This window comes from Anas platyrhynchos, chromosome Z (assembly GCF_047663525.1).
Source record: "Anas platyrhynchos isolate ZD024472 breed Pekin duck chromosome Z, IASCAAS_PekinDuck_T2T, whole genome shotgun sequence".
Taxonomy (NCBI): domain Eukaryota; kingdom Metazoa; phylum Chordata; class Aves; order Anseriformes; family Anatidae; genus Anas; species Anas platyrhynchos.
This window is the reverse complement of record NC_092621.1, coordinates 17,758,317-17,776,141: the sequence shown is the minus strand read 5'-3', so window position 1 is coordinate 17,776,141 and position 17,825 is coordinate 17,758,317. Positions and strand designations below refer to the sequence as shown.

Below are 17,825 nucleotides of genomic sequence, written 5' to 3'. Positions count from 1 at the left end.
ATAAAATAAAAAAAAGACATCATTAAAAGTAGATAAGTATCCAAAAAAGTAAAAGAAATATGTATTTAAAAGTGGTTCCAGATTCAGTAGCCACATGCTTTTCAAAGCCAATTAAACGCTTTGTACAGCTCCATAAATAAAGCTTCCTTTGCCAGTTTTTGTACTGAAAAATTTGTACTGGAAAATGGCTTTATAATGCAGTGTCAAGCCTGAAAATATACTGAATCAAAGCTTTGTAATGTGATCCCAAATGAGTAACACAATGCAACATGCAAAACTCCTGTAAATGCAATAGCAGAGATCAAGAATATGTCCCCTACTCAGCAGTCATCAGAATAAAACCATACTGTTCAAAGTCTGCAACCTTTGAAATCATGCCTCTCTTTAGAATGATTCTTAGCACTTTGCAGTTTCTCACAGAAGGGAGAAAAAGACTTAGAAATATTTGACCACATACAAAAAAACATCATGAGGTCAGCCGCTAGACTTGTACAGATGTACAGAGACTTAGAAAATTTAGCGGTTAGATAAAAGCCAAACACTTCCTAGAAAATGTTTGAGTTCATCTCCAGTGATCTCCATCCTATCTTTTGGGTGTAGTTCTTCTATCAATACTTAACTACATTTAAGTCCTACAGCCTTTAGCTTACAGTTCCCTCTTGCCCCATTCTCATTTCCTATCAAGGACCATTTCCTCCAGAACACTCCGCTATAACTTCTGCTTCCCAATATCTAACTTGATATAGCAACTCTAAGGACCTTCTATCTCTGGACCCCTTCTTAGGTAGAATACATTTATAGTCATTTGTTATTAAATCAAGTTTCATAAAAATGCATGGTTAAAATGATCATGTATATTACTTCCCAGAATGAAGACCAGAAACTTAAAATGGAGCAATCTGGGGCAAAATAAATAAATAAATAAATAAAATAACTGAACAAACAAGAATTTGATGACCTAAAGAAAAACATGTTATTCACAACTCTCTCTAAAACTGCTCACAGACCTGTAAGCTTTCTTCCACAAAAAAAAAAAAAATCTCCAGTTTGATAAGTTGAATATGTTTCAATTGGTTTTCTATGAGCTTTCTAACTGCTCAGTTATGCTGGATCTCAGTTTTGCCAGCTGATGTCCTGCTACTGGAAGCTCTCCTCTGTGTAGCCTTGTCTCAATTAGCATTGCAAGTCAAGTACAGCTATTGTCGGGGGAAACACATGCCAAAATACTTAGTAAACCTCAAAGCCTAAGTGTTTTTTATCTGACTTCACACGGTTAACTTGTCTGCTTTTCCTACGCCAAACTGCGTACTTTAAGTATTTACAGTTAATTTTGTTTCTAATATGCTACCATATTAGCCCCAGTAGATTCAATAAGAATCATACATTTTCTTTTATACAAATATGAAGCTGTTTGACTACCCAAAGCCTCGTTACTGTTATCATGCTAAATAATTTCTAAATATTTCTAAGTATTCTTTTCAGGTTTCTTAAGACTAACTTCCCTAACACATGCTTGGTGGGGGAGCAAACCCCATTTTCTTCTACTCAAACAAGGCGCTCCCATACCTTTTCCAGCTTATGTAATCACAAAGATCACTTTACATCAAGGAATAGCTTCTTCAACATTATGCTTATGATTAAATCCAAAGACATGAGTGGAATATGCAAAAGGTAGCACAATTGCTTAAAAAAATAGTGTGATCATCGTTACATATGACCGCTCCAGTACAGTTAATAATCAGTTTTTATGCATCTTTGAATCAGCAAAGTACTTTACAATATCAGAGTTGAAGCTCATGTAGGAGCTCACAGATTCACAAAACTGCTTGGGTTGGTAGGGACCTTAGACTATAGAAATGTACCAAGAAATGTTGAGAAAGAGATGGTAGTGTGATACCTGTTCAACAATAAGCATCATGCCTATTCTCCACTCAAAGGAGGTTTACTTTGATGAGTTATTTGCAACACGTTCAACACCTTTCATAATCGCAGTGTATTAGAGCACAATCAAGAAAACAGAAAGCATCAAGTACTAGTTGCTGGCCAAACATGTGAGTTGGAGTAAATTACTACCTGTCGGTGTTCAAATGTGAACATCAAATGCCATTATATCTAAGTTTCTTTTGAATCCATGCTTTGTAACTGTACTTTCTCTTTCCAACTAAAAAAATACCTTTAAGAATGAAGTGAAAATGCCATGTCAAAAAATACTTGAGAAAACTAAAAAACAATGCAGTCAAGTTAATGTACTTTTGAAGGTGGATATATTGCCACTAGGGTGCTTTTTATACATTAAAAATACTGTTCTCTTTTGAGGGAACATGAACCACTGCACACATAAAAAAAATACTGTCAGCCTATGTCACGAAACTTAAAATTGCCCATCTATAAAATTGGCCAGTAGGTACAGAAATAATCACAATTCCTTTTGAACAGTCTGGAAAATGTGATAATCACAGAAATGATAAAAAAAAAAAAAAAGCACAGTTGAAAACTCATGTTATTATCTCTCCACCAGGACAAAATATAGTTTTGTTTTTGTCTTCCTGATCTGTTATCATTATTCATGATTTTTTTTTCCCCGAATTGTTTTCAAAGACTGTCAGGTAAATTTTCTCAAAAGTCAGCAGTCTTAAGGCTAATACCAGAATGAAAATGCTTCAGTGGCACTAACAGCTTTCTGAAAAGCAACAGCTTTCAATTTTTCCATTTCTTTACTACACAATGGCTACAAACTCCTTTCTTTCATCACCTTATGCTAAGCATAATCATTGGCTCTCTGTCAGCTGAATCACTCAAAGCTTCAGGAAGAGAAGAAACCCTCCAAAAGAAAATGCGAATATCTTGCTGTGATCGTCTCACACATGGCTAACCAAAGTACTACAGAACGTAAATTCAAACCAGTTCTTATACAGTGCAGCAAAAACACAGAGACAATGTACACACTAAAATTGATTAGCTCGTATTTGTTATCTATAAAATGTATCAATATCAATTCAGCTGTGATCCAAGAAACTGTAGTAAGTGCAGTGAAATGGAAAAGATGGAAGCTCACAAATCTCTCTTTCCAGTCCAATATACCTCTGTTAAGCAGTAATTTTGGAGAAAAACAAAAACAAACCAAATAAAAATACGAACAAGGAAAAATTCCTTTGCTGAGCAGGGACGTACATACTTTGGAGTTAAATTTCAGCTCTGTATATTAAAAGAAAACAACAACAATAACTTGTAAACTATAGTTAAGTTGTCTCAAGAACTCCTCTCCCAATATTTCTGATAATACAGCATCTATGATAATTTTGACTAGAATACTCTAGAACACTCATTTTCTTCATCTAAGACATCTTCTAGTACAGTAAGAGGGAAGCACTACGTTGCTCCAATTTTTTATTTCATGACTGCATTAAAAAAAAAGAATTACATGTTTCCCCATTTAAAATATTTACTTCCTAAATTTAACAGGGATTTGAAAACTCCAGAACTTAAAACACTTTCTTAGCACCTTCCTTAACATTATTTTATTCTTAGTCCTCCTTTAGTTATCAACTTCTTGTATCAAGTTCAGCTCAAAGTTGCAACAAAATGTAAACCAAACAAATGGATTTTTATGAAACTGAAGTCCCTTTAAAATGCAGAGGGAGAACCTATGACAGCCTAATACAGAAAGCACTTTTACAAAGTAAAGTATCCAAGTAAAGGTGTTTTTTTTTTGTATATGTGTTTGTGTAGTTAAAAAGTCATACTTGCAGTTTTCTGAGAGCAGAACAGTAGAGATGAAATCTGCTGTTACTAAAAACTAATTTTGGAAGGTTTAAAAACGCTGCACATTGAGATTAGAGTGATAGATATGAATCATTATCCAAATAGCTTTTTATTGCTTTTAATATATTAATTCTATGTAAAGAATCAACTGTACTGTCAATAATATTGTTCAAGATGTCATTTTTTACTTTTTTTTTTTTCATAACTACAAAACATAACTACGGTGGAAATATAGTTGCTTAGATATTGCTAGAGGCAGTAATGGGAAATAAAGTCCCATATTTGTTGAAATACTGGAATTACACCAGATGCCAGCACTGTCACAACACAACATAACTGGAAGCACCTCTCCATTCCCAACTGTGCAGAAGCCAACAGGGGATGCCTGCTTTGTCCCGTGGGAGCACAGCAGAGCAGGTGTTGCCTGTTTAAACAGAGTGGCACAGCCTGCTTACAAGCAATATCTTGAGCTTGTCTCAAGCACAGACTGACATGAGTAATCATGGTATCAGTTCTCCATCAAGACATATGGAGCACTTCAACTTCAAAACTTGTTACTGCTCAGAGGTGAAAGAGAAGAGAAACACCAGCAGTCCATTTCCTTACCCTACCTACAAGTTGTCGCCTAGGTAAGAAATCTAACCTTGCACCAGACAGTTTAACGAATACAGGTTGATGATACAATAAGTTTTTAACTGAGAAATCCAAGCAGACAAGAACGTGGGACCTCAGTGGTCATTACATTCCGTCTTCCTTAAAACAAACCATAAATTATCTGCCTCATGTACAAATGGCAACAAAAACTACCACCACATGCAGGCCACAAAAGACACTGCAGAAGAGAGAAGCAGTAATTTGTTCTAAACTGTGCTTTCATAATTGCATGGAAACTACCACAAGAACAAATGGCATTGCACTGGCCAATTCAGAAACTACTGCTATGCAGTAGTTTCCTCACCTTACTGAAGCAGCTTCACTCATCTTATGGTCTAGGAGAACCATAAGGACTTTTACATGCTTGCTGTTTTATATGTTAGTAGCTAATATCCAGTTTATCTGCAAGGTGAACATAATTTACAGGCAACAGATAAAACCCAGCCTTCTGTACATAGATTAATGTACCAGTAACTCAGGAAGTGGCAAACAATGTTCACCAGAGAGTACCAGAAAACTCAATGAAACCAAAAAGCCAAATTTGCACCTCTGTATGTCTGCTGAAATGAAAGCAAAAGATACCTCCAGTGTAGGTTAGAAGCTTGCTCCCCAGAACGATCATGTGTGATATCTTTGAAGTGGTATATACTGCAGATCTGTGACTCTACCATTGTCAGGTCACAGTGCAGTCTGGGAAATAAACTAATTTTCTAAATTACAGTAACAGTATATGGGGGACATGTATTTTTTGTTACACTTTTATAGTAAAGGTACTTTGTTTTTCATTTAAAAGGTTAATAAATTATCCAAAAGATAGTATGAATTATCAATATTGAATAGTAATATGCTGAAAACTCAATGCAAATTATATGCATTGTCAACCATTTCTACTAATTTTTAAAGACTATGACAATAATAGCAGGAAGAGCTAGGAAGGCACCCCCTTTGCTGTACTGTTGGTGTAGTGATGTTATTGGCAAGGCAGGTGAAAGCACTACAGAAATAATCCCAGGTCATTTTACTGCAAATGTTCTCTTTTACTCATCAAGAAACAATTCAGGGAAATTTGGAACTAGCCATTCAGAGACTGTAAGAGGAAGGTTTGTTCCTCCCCTCTTCCCCCCTCCAAAATAAACCTGGACCCTAGAGGGAGAAAAACATCCTGTTTTTTAGATATAGTTTAAGATAGAGCTTTCTACATGACTTACTGGTGCTAATAACTGACATTTCCTACCCACAACACATGAAGTACACCCATGATTTTAAGATAGCTGTCCATCCCAAGCTGGTTCAGAAAAAGTATTCAGGCATTAAAAGGAGCTGCACAGAGAACCCATTATACCTTTGAAACATCTACATCGACTTCACACAAGTACCCTACAGAGTTTATCAGTGAAGAAATTTTATTTTGTCTTGTGGGTGTCACTTGTCCAGAGTAAACAGAAGTTTGCAAAGCTAAAGACAGATATCTAAGACTGACTCAAGTTGACAGGAGCTACAAGTGTTGGAAAAGAACCTCCTAAAAAGGCAAAAAGAACCTCATGACACCATCTTCTGTCCCACAACTTCTGCAAAAATTTGTCACCCTATCACAGATTTATCATCAGCTTTACGTAAGTAGCATCCTAACTAGAGTTTCAGCAGCAGCAGGAGTGATGGTGTTCAGTTTTGCCCTGAAGCCCAGCTAAGAGGCTGTGACAAGAATGCCGATGCTGTGCACTTTATTATTATTATTATTGTTATTATTATTATTATTATTATTATTATTACTACTACTACTACTACTACTGTTATTATACAGCCTATAGCTCTTTGGATACTGCTGCTGCATTTGTCTAAGGCTGACATTTCTAACCTGTGCAGAGGTAAAGAGGGGATCAGCTCAAAGCAGCTCACTTCGGAGTCTTTGAAGGAAAAGTGCTTTCTAAAGGAAACACATTTAATGATCAATGAAGTGAGATCGATGTGTGTTCATAAACAAAAAGCTGATTTTTTTATTTTTTTTTTAATAAATCATTAGAGCTCTTGGAAGACAGCAGACTGACGGAGATCGAGAGGCAATTACTCAATAAACCCAGGCACCTAATGCAAGCATCTTCACGTTGTCAGCTCAACCATAGTTTGAGAAAGAGTTTCTGCCTGCTCACTCAATCCTAGCACGAGTCAGGTGTTGCGGTACGAACTGGTAGATGTGGCACAAACATATGTGCTAAGTCTTGGACTCAGAAACATGGCAACTCAGTTCTCCACTAAAACAATAGCAGCAAGCACTCTGCTTCTGTTCAGAGCACAGGGTACAGGATTGCTGAATCAATTCCTATCTGCTGCTGGCAGGTACATCATCTCTTTCAGGGTAAACAAATTCCATGTCAAAGAGACCTTTTGCTCTGATTATTCTGACTGGAAGGCAATTCCAACTTCTTATTTTTCAGTAGTAGGAATTTTCTCCTCTCTCGCATATATTAATTTCTTGCCAGTTCTTGTGTCAAAATAAGAGTTTTTAAGCTAGAGAACAAAGCAGTTTAAAAAGTGTTCTAGAAATAAAACTGAAAGCATTCAATTCCAAAATGCTGCTGTCTAAATCTCTAAACATTTTTCACTGACAATTCCAATAGTGCTCTCCTTGAAAAGAAAGACTATGTAAAACTGTATAAGCTTTTTGGCTGGAAGAACAAGTCTTCAAAGTTAGGAAAGGTTAGATTTAGTGTTGTCAGCAATAACACTAATTTGGTTCTTTCTGAACACTTAATAGGATTTTTGTGTCATAACAGAAGTAGCATGTGATCATGCAAGTAGACTTGCATAAAACATACACAGACAGCTTGCAATTGCTCAAGCAATCAAACTTCTTTACCAAGAGGTTTATATGCTTGACTTGTCAACTAAGTGTCTGTCTACTAATAGATTTTTAATAACTGATTCCTGACACTTAAAAGTATCAGATCTTGCCATTTGCCTGACTTGGCTTACTATAAAAATGGTTAATAAAAATGATTTTTTATGGCTTTCTCTTACTGTTTCTTCTAAATAATTCACCCTCAAAAACTCTGACAGGTTTATTTTAATCATCTTCTGTTGATTTTTTTTTTTATTAGAAATTAACTAATCAGAAATTGACCAGAAAGCACAAAGTGCCTTTGTCTGTCAAAAGCAAGCCATGTTACTTTTGTAAAAATATATAGAAAAGGCTATGTTCATAGGCAGGAATGAAAAGAAGACCATCTTTCACAATTCTCAGATATATCAATGACTCTACGTGTGACTTTTCTGTAGCCAGCCCAAAAGAAACTTCAGTGACCATGCAGTGACAGGATAAGCAATTCCCTTGAGCTCTCAATACCGTAATTTCTAGTCCCAGGCTTCTCTCCCTCAGATAAAAACTTAATCGCATTAGCTGGCATCGTAAAGAAAGATAAAATAATTCAGTTGGAAAGGACTACAAATATTCTAAACATCCACTGCTGTTATTTTCAGGGAAGAAGTCTCATGCTCAACACAGCATCTTATGTTTTCTGTCAAAATGTAACTTTTCATCCTTCCTCACTGGTCTGGAACTTGGAAACACTCACTTGTTAAGCAGCTGCTCCTTTCCTGCCTCTTAACACCATTTTCCTGAGGTACCAGCTCAGAGTGAGAACAGCTGCTGGCCCCAGTTTGGCCATTCTGGCAGACAGCTGATATTTTCCCAGCAATGTATTAAACAAACAAACAAACAAAAAGGTCTACTTAAGCTCCTCTTACCTTACCTATAGCAGTACACCAGTTTCCACTTGGGAGAGGAATAAATTATACGGAATAAAAGAATAATCTTTACCAAAGGGAGTGGAAGTGGTCTTAGGGCAACTTTACAATAAAGATAAATAATAAACAATGCAATTAATAAATTTCTCTTACACCTAAACCAAAATGATTATACCAGTGTTAAACATTTGAAGTCACCAGTCTGAATGCTGCAGGTCAAAGGAAAAGGTACTTCTCTTCAGGAGAACCTGCTGCAGGTTTCAGAACTCCAGAAGCCTTTGAATGAAACACTCATGAGCATTTGATAATCAGCCATCAGACATACTAGATGTAGCATATGCTACCAATCTCCTCCAACTGTAAAGAAATGTTGAGGTCTGAAAATAAAGATGAAGATTAAGCTTGCGTTCTAAAGTCATTGCTTCACCAACCACATGCAACTACAAGATAACAGTTGTTAGCTGCTTTTTTTCTTTTAAATCATGAAGACACTATGGTTTGAGGATACCACATTTTTACATGCGCACACACAGCTACCTACTTTCACATATGTTTGATGTTTCAATTCCTTCTTTTGAAGTACTTTCAATACAAAGTCTTAGGACAAATGCTTTTAGCTAAGAATATGTATTGAAGCTGGATGGGGAATTATTTGCTTGTCTTCAGAAGTGAGATTTGCTTGACTGCCACCAGATCCAATGTCTTTTTTGAAAACACTGGACCCTCTTCAGGACTATTTTCTGAAACATGAAGACTGTGGTTGCAGTGTGTTTTGTAGACACAGACCCAGCTTTAAATCACTTTCCTATCCCACTCAGATAAGAAACCTAAAAAATGTCTCCTATTGCCAAGAGGTTTCGCACCTGGGTCAGTGTGGAACACTTACAAAACGTCAAATAGTACTTATCAAAGATAACTTTTAGAAAAGGAAGCACCTTTAGTCGAGTACTAACAATACATTCGAAAAGGGTCTTAAGCTTCATGCATTCAGTCCTCCTTGACCCCAAGACTTTCTTCACTATTCTTGGGGTGGTTTTGATTATAAATTCCATTTTAGACCAAAGATAATACTTCTGATTGACCCTGGTATGTACATTCCTAAAAAGGATGACTAGTTTCAACCAATTAACATTGTCTAATGGAACAGCTATTTTGCCAGAGGATCGTAGTTTGACAGTCAGTAATTATTAGAACAGTATGACAGTAATTACATGAGCTGTGAACATACCATTTCCCAAACACAGGGCAATAAATTAGAGATTGATACAGCATAATCTATCAAAAGCTGGCAGTGTTTGAAAGCTGCTTCTGCACGTTGCATTTCCCAGAAGGCACTGACTTGGAAGCAAACACTGCTCCAGTATCAGCCCTGCTGTTTCTTGTACAGTCCCCAAGTAGGACAAGAGGAAGAATGATTTTCAGAAAACGAAACAACTGTGGTTTCAGAGATCTTTTCCTCACACTACATTTTAGAGTATGACATGTTAAGACAATGTTTTTGACAGAAAAGCTATACTGCATTTCTAATACACTCAAGTTCAGAAGCTTACAGAGAATATGCTCTACAGTTTAGTTGTTACACTTGGGACACTTTTTCGTGTTCCGTATCATGCAAGTAGTTATCCTCAAATCAAAGTCAATGCCCTATATGAGTCAAGCATAAAAATATGTGGCAGGATTGAGCATCAAGCTTATTAAGCAATTCTTTGGGCAACTGTCACAAGAAGCTACACAGCCAATGTTTATTCTTCCCAGGGCTGAAAAAGTCCAGGCTTGACCCATGTCAGAGACTGAATTAAGAACTGTAACAAAAACCACAAGACCCAACAGGTTAGGCATTTCCTTAGCTCTAAAGTAGCAGTATAATAAATTTGCAAAATATTTTCCTACACAAAACCTGAACACAGCAGTCTCTAAATACAGGTTGTGGCCATTGCAATAGAACCAAACACACTGCAAAATCAACTACTGTGTTTCTATTTACTTCTACCATCTGCAAAATCAAATCAAATAGAAAAAATGTAAGGCCCAACGACACTGAAAGTTGTAATTCAGTCACTTTATAACAACTTGTAGGCATTTAACAGGAACTGAGAAATGAGAGAATGCTACCCTGAGCTATGTATTTCCCCATATTAGCACAATTTGTTTGGAGAAGAAACTGTCATCAGCCTCAGCCACCTAAGTTACACACCTCACTCTGCATTTTGAAAGCTTCCTTACGAAATAAACCTTTTAACTGTATCTTAAAACAAAAGAAAAAAAATAAGAAAAAAAAATCAAGCCAGAAGTTTTGCCATATTGAAAAAGTAGGTTTCTGAAGTTAATCCTTCACTTTCTTTTTCCACATTTTTAATATACCTTGAAGGAATTCCAAGTTACAAACGATTCCTAATTGCAGTTTCACATTTTGAAAACTGCTTTCCTAGCTCATCATTAGAAGAAATTGATTATGTACTGCACAAATGCGGCTTCAGACAAAACAGCACAAACCTTTTTAGAACTTGTTTCTCCTGTAAAACTAGACATCCATTGCATTTATAAACAGGTTTCCTTTCTTTAAAACCAGGTAAGAATATCCCAAATAAAGTGATCAGTGTGACTAAAAAAAAAAAAAATATCATACACACGATTCCATCTTTTATTTCCGCCTTGCCTTTACAAAACTGACATCTTCTGGATGGATGATCCAGCTTTCAGAAAGAAATCAGAGAAGCTCAAACACTAAATAAGTCAGAGAAAGCAGCTACAATATACTTTTACAGAAAAAAGACAAACCAATGTCAGTGGCTGAGAAGTTAAACTAAGAAAGATTTTATGTTTACAGCTACTCAGCCTTCATAAAAACAGTAGCAAATTGTGAAAATTACTTAAGACATCCCACAACATCTTTACCTTTAAAAACATCACACAAGTTGCATCTCAAATTCAGCTACAGGACTGTTGTTATACCGGTCACATTTACTACCAATATTTAGCTCAAACACAGTATGTACAATGGTGAAAACAGAAAGAAGAAATGAAATAAAGACTTCCCTGTGTCAAATACTTCTAAATGGTGTATAATTTCAGTGAAGATTTGTCTTTTATTATTTTGCTTTTTAACAAGTGGGATTATTTTGGTCTCTTTATGGTAGCAAGCTCTGTTTTGTAGCAAACTTTATCCTATAACCTCCTACCTCCCCCCAAGCCTGACATAACTGGACGTTAATGCCAAAGTGGACATAACTAACAAACTAGGGTTTACTCCGAAGTATGAGTTTGCAACAGATGCTTTGTGACCTAAATCAATGAAATTGTTTGGATCTTCTAAGCTACTCCAGGGAACAGGCTCAAGCCAATTTCATGATACTTTTTAAAGCTTTCTTCCCACCAAACACAGTAACTATTTTGAAGTCCTGCACCGATAATCATTTATTTTGAAAACAGAAAAACTGGAAGATAAACCATGCTACTAATTCACAAAATTATGTCAGAATATTATCAAAATAAAACAGATAGTGTTTGAAATTACTAAATCCTTTATGGTATAAGAGAAAAATGTACATATTGTTGACTGGTTTTATTTCATATTTCATTTTTTATTTCTAGTTCAAAAGGAAATACATGAAAATAATTTTCCCATAGCTTTAACACTTACTCATCTGAACTGCAGGTAATATGCATCTTTCATGTATGTGTTATCTATACATAAAACTTAAGGTGTTTGTCAAACAAATATATTTTGCTGATACCAATTTTTCAGCTACTCACAATTCTTTTAATTTTAAAAGACACTGACATTCCTGGAACTTTGCCAGGTCAAGCATCTGCACTACTGAATATAGCCTGCTTTCAAAACTAAGCCCTTAAGCTGTTTCCTGAAACAGGATGCATTTGTCTACAGAATGAATGTATATTTATTTTACTATAAAATGCTTACCAAAAAAAATAAAAAATCCCACCCTTCCACACTTGGGGCAACTAGCTGTATATTTTTCTCAGGGGCTTAATGCAATGACAGCAGTAGCTAAAAAAAGAAAAACATTCATAATTTGTAAAGTCTGTGTAGAATTCTAACTGTAAGTAATTCAAAGAATCACTGTGAATATAGTTTCTTACCAGATGCTTGCTGGTAACAAAAAACAAGTAGCAAAATGGTTGCCCCTTTTATCATTGATACACTACCATAGCGCAGGCACAAATAAAGTAATTGTCATTGTAACCTTTTTACGGCACACAGCAAAAACCCTTCGCAATTTCTTTTTAAATAGAATTAACTGGATTCAATTTGGTCTAAAACGTAGCAAACCACTTCACAGTCTCAGAACAGTGTGGTTTGTCTTTTAAAGTTCATTGAAAATCAAACTTAGAATTTCCTGGTGTAGTACTAATGAGACGGTAAGTAGCATTAGTGTACAATTGCAACAAATTGGCAGTAACATAAGCAGGGAAGTAATATAAGAGATTATCTTAAAAAGAGAAGTTATTGACTTTATTTAGAAATAAACAATATAAATAATATTTACTGAAGACTATGTTCTTCTATATACTACATGTATTCTTTACATTTAATTTTGTGTGTTGCAAGAATCAGGGTGCTTTAAAGCTGGTAGTGTATAAAATCAAAATAGGTAGATTTTTAAAAGAAAAAAAGTTTTTTACTTAGCAAGTCCTACCTAATGGAAGAGCCTACATGACCATTTGAGGATGTGTGGCACTCAACATCATTCAAGACAAAACCATAAAGCTCAAATAACATTGCCGATCTGTACAAACTGACTGTAAACAACTCTCATAATGGGCTTGTCTTCAAGAGAAAAATCACAGTATTATTCAAATACAGCTTTAATGTGTGTGCTGTTCATGCATTCTTTAGAATACCTGTTCTTCTGCAGGGAAGACAGGAGAGAGCTTTTAACTCAAAATGACTTCCCGATCAATGAGTTTAGGCTGATGTTTCAGTTGATACAACTTAGCAATAGATAATATCAAATTCACAGAGCTGGCACACATCAGCATTAAAGAGAGCACCATTCAATTTTTTAGGTAAAATTATTTGACGCAAAACTGTTTTAAGTTTTACTCTCCAATTGTTACTGCAGTGTAAAAATCAAAACATCAACCCACAGAACTTCAGTGTTTTTCCTAAATGTTTTTTGCTGTTCTCTCCTGTTCCATTCTCCTCTGCCACATTTTAACAAGAAACGATTATTCACACCCACAACCTGCATCATCACACATTAGCTAAGATTGAACAAACAATTCCCTAAGTTCATTCCCGCATATTCATCCATGTCAGAGTCTAAAAGGAGTTTGTTCTTCCTCAGCATAAGACTTTTTGTCCCGGGAAGAAATAAAACTTACTGTGGCTCTCAGCACTTTCAAAAGATCAAATAAATAATCTGAAAAGTAATTTTGATTTTTTAGAGTTATCATTGTCTTAAGCCAAGTTCTATTTGTAAATTTGTAATCTTTATTTTATATTATGTTTTGAAATAGGCAACAGGTAGACAAATAACGTATTATGAAGTTATTTATAGTAGTTGTTGTCAAAAGATTCCTAATGGAAGCTAGGGACCTAATTTTGTGACTCTTAGTTGTACATTCATATGGCTTCACAGAACCGGCTACTTAACCTCCATGCCAATTCATGTGCCATGAACATAATCATTGATCGCATACCAATACCTTGTCAGCCCTCAGAACAATTTCCCAAGAGCATTCAAAGAGATGACTGAAATGGACACACTGAGCTCCACAATATGCTATGCATCTACTATCACATTAAGGAGGAAATCATTAGTTTGAATCGTCTGGTTTGTAGAAGACTGGTTCAGATTTTTCACCGAAATATTAACCAGTTGGATTCATACACTTTAAGAAACATCTAACAGATATGAAGAAGGGTATAGAGTAGTGGGGTTGACACTAAAATGTGGCAAGTGAGCTCCTAAGAAGACCAATTATAGTTTTGCTAACTTGTGCATTAAGAAGTTTGTATTCATAATACTGCTTTCAAGCATTTGAACAGAAATAGAGTCTGACATAATTTTCTCCCTCTTAGTTTATTATCTTTTCATACACATTCCAAAACATTAAGCTTCCAGTCTGCCTTAACATGCAGAATGAGCAGCTTTTGGAACACAGTTTCTTATACTGCTGGAAGCCCACAGCTTAACTTGCAAAACAGCTCCAACCCACAGCATACCCATAACCATTACCATAAAGCAGTTATCCATTAGTGTGGTGAGCAGAGCTATCAATTATAAGAAATAGTATTAAAAATTTAAATTAAATGTCATGGTATATTTGCACGCATGATTTCAGATGGGAGAGCATTTAATGTCATTTCAAGATGACCTAGAAATAAACTGTGGAATGAAATCACTGTTATCAATCCTCTTCAGAGCTAGATTCATCTTCGTGGTCAGAGAGCTCAGCAACAGGGAATCGCAGGATGGCTGCCACCCCTGTCAGCTGGCCAAGCTGCTCGCCGGACACATGAAGGCTGGAGAAAATGCGCACCGTGCCCATGTTGTCCCGTACACTATCTACCAATTTAACATACCGGGCACGTGTAGCCACATCCTGGTGCCGAAAAAGCTCATCACTGATCAACAAGGTATCAATGGCCATGGCTTCATTGGCCTTCTCTACATGTTTTAAACCGTAAAAAGCCCGGTCAGGCTCATGCTGCAGCATTTTATAGAAGTCATCTAAGGCTTTGACTTCACCTGCTGCCTTAGTGTCAGAGAGACGACTAGTTACAGCTGGGTCACAAAGGGCCTCCTTCAGTGCGTACTTATGTCCTGACGATGAGTGCACCTAGAAAAAAACAAAGTCAAAGATAGTATTCTTGAATAAAACACTATTTTCTTGATTAACCAATCACAAACAACTTCCACTACACACATTTATCTTGCTAATAATTGGTTTGTCTCTTCCTTGAAACCTACATGACTCTTTTCTTGCAAGAACTTCTCTCCTGCAAACAAAAGCCTAACACAAATGCCTTAAACTACATTTTATGTATAGGAAAGATGATTCTCTCCTTCAAAGATTGCCTTAAATATGAAGGATGCTGTAGGCAGTACACTAGGTAGGAACACCTGAAACCACTGAGAAATGTAAGTGTTTTCATTTCAAAACATTCAAGAAGACGAATCCCTCTTAAGATTCTTCAATCTTGCAAAAGCAGCAAGTCTTGCGTAACTGCGTATTTCTATGGTTGTAAAACTATGAAGTACATTAAAACCTTTCACCCATTATCATTATTTTTCTATAAATGCAAAAGGCTACTTCTTTGTGCAATTTCAGACTCCTAGGTTTCGTGATGATTAAGCACAGTACCCCCATTTTACATGTCTGCTCTAAATTCAGTGTAAGGTTAAAAAAAAAAAAAGCAATCAACCAATGAGGGATGAAAAGATTATTCAGACTATAATATTATCTATTTATTACAAAACTAAGAGCAACATTATCTAACGTATACCGCATCCAGATACTTCTTTTTCTCTTTAAAAAGAGAGAAAGCTGTTATTAAACATGATGTTACACAGTATGGCAGACTAGAACAGTTAAACTGTTTTTCAACTTATATATAATGTTCAGTTAAAGATGAAATGCATTTTTATTGGTAGATTAAAATATTAAATATTTTATCTACTTCACTTTAAGGAATCCTAGGAAAGAAACATCCCTACTTCTTGCATAACTCCCTTTGTATATATATTTGGGAAGCATGAGAATAATTTGTTCTGAAGAATCGTTCTGACAAAGTTATTTTTCTCTACTAAGTGAATTATTTCCCCAACATCCTTTTAAATCTCTTCTGTTACCACATACAGTTCTTAAACCACTTTGTATGTATTTGAGAGACAATATAGCTCCTTACCTGTAGGAACTTGGACCTGTTCTCCAGCAGAAGCTTGTTGTCAGTCTTGACCGCCTGCTGGAACATATAGTCACAAAACTGCTCCCGCACAAAGCCTGGGCTGGCCACCAGTACACACTTCACCACCTCGAAGTTGATGTGCCGCTGGATGGCCTGCACCACCTGTTCGTAAAACCTCTCCAGGGCCCGGTCATGCTGACTGCAGTTCCCTTTCCGCTTGCGGGGGATGTTGACCTCCACCTTTGCGCGGGTGAGGGTCATACTGGGGGTGACCAGGCAGACGTGTGCCAGTCCCTCCTGCATGACGACGGCTGCCACGTCCGCGCTCCAGGCCGGGTCGCAGGCCTGCTCAATGCGCTCCAGCACCACACTGTCCCACTGCTTCTTTGCCAGCGTGAACTGCCGGTTGGGCTCCAGCTCGATGGTGTGGTAGGCCCCCATCTTGACATACTCGTTCTCCTGGATGTTGGTGCCCTTGACCCGCAGCTGGCAGGCCTGCGAGTCGAAGTCGATGGCCTCCACGCAGAGGGTGAGGGTGGTGCGGATCCGGTTGCTGCCCACGCTGCCCGTGGCCGACTCGGTCTGCACCTTGCGGATGGTGGAGGCCCGCAGGCTGTCACCCACCTGCAGCAGGTTGTAGGTGTGCCACATGTCCTCGGGCTCCTCGGGGATCAGCGTCACCTGCCCCGCGTTGTCCTTCTCCAGGTCCTTCCTCACCAGCTTCATCCTGACGGCGCCAACGGCACACGAGGCTTCCCTGCAGCCGCGGCGGTGGCGGACCAAGACGGGATGACGCCGGGACCTGCGGGCTGCCGGGCGGCTGCAGGCCCACGGCGGGCGGCTGCAGGCCCAGCCGGTGCCTGGAGGCCTTCCCCGGGCTGCCGGAGCCCGCAGCGGGTCCCTGGAGGCCTACCCCGGCGACACCAGTCCCCCGGCCCCGGCCCCTCGCCTCACCTCACCCGCTGCGCATGCGCGAACACCACCTCCGAGCGCCAGCGCCGGCGCCGTCCTAATGGCGCCGGCAGGACGGCCGCCGTCCGCCCGCCCGACGCGCATGCGCAACGCTGTCCCCCGCCGGTAATGCCCGCAGAGATGGCGCATGCGCGCAGGGGGATGGGTGGGCAACGGGGAGGCGGCGGGTGGGCGCCCTGAGGGCTGAGGGGCGGGCGGGGTGCGGGGCGGCCACTGTCGCCTCTCGCTAGACACATCGTACCCCCACCCCCCCCACCTCCGGCGGTACTTTCCCTCTCTGGGTCTTTACAAAGTACGATTCAAGCGCCCCTACCGCGGTGCATCGCGCTCAGGAGGCTGAAAAACCACAACAGTGTCAACAACGAAGTCGTTGTGGCTGCGTGGGGTGCGGAAGGTTGTGGGTACAGATGAGGGAGGTGAGGGAAGTACAGCTAAGTAGATGGCCGGTTTCCTCGCAGTGGTAAGTGTACTTGGTACTTAAAAAAGCCACACTTAAAACTCACAGAGGACAGGCAGTGTTGTCACCTGTTGCCGCATAAAAGGATGGGGAGACAGCATTTACACCGTGCTATGAAAATCAGCCCAAGGCAACACCAGAACACAAACTTGTTTCGACATTGCTCTTAGAAAGAGATACAGCTTAGAGGTTTGAGTTAAGCTTATGCTATCTTTCCACACATTCTAACTTCAGTTACACTTGAACAGGTATGAAAACTTGAGCTGCTGAACCTTCTGGTGGTCTCAATCACAATAAGATAGTCTGAGAGAAGCATCAGAGGCGGCATGTTTCATATGAAATCTGATGTTGACACGGAAGTAA

General features: G+C 38.3%; 2 protein-coding genes across 3 annotated transcripts in view; both read right to left on the bottom strand.

Annotated features, from left to right (window-relative positions):
• ITGA1 (integrin subunit alpha 1) overlaps window positions 1-17,825 on the bottom strand; it is a 78,329-nt gene that overhangs the window by 55,748 nt on the left and 4,756 nt on the right. The window lies entirely within an intron of this gene.
• On the bottom strand, window positions 10,781-16,941 carry PELO (pelota mRNA surveillance and ribosome rescue factor). The gene is made up of 2 exons (XM_038169845.2): window positions 16,034-16,941; window positions 10,781-14,964 (listed from the first exon to the last, which is right to left on the bottom strand). The coding sequence occupies exons 1-2, from the start codon at window positions 16,757-16,759 to the stop codon at window positions 14,533-14,535; spliced, it is 1,158 nt and encodes a 385-aa protein (XP_038025773.1). The 5' UTR covers window positions 16,760-16,941; the 3' UTR covers window positions 10,781-14,532.

What these genes read in the sequence shown, in the direction of transcription:
- PELO (XM_038169845.2), bottom strand. Translation starts at nt 16,759, where the DNA reads ATGAAGCTGGTGAGGAAGGACCTGGAGAAGGACAACGCGGGGCAGGTG. An exon ending in ACAGGTCCAAGTTCCTACAG is followed by an intron (nt 14,965 to 16,033) that starts GTAAGGAGCTAT and finishes GTTTTTTTCTAG; the next exon opens with GTGCACTCATCGTCAGGACA.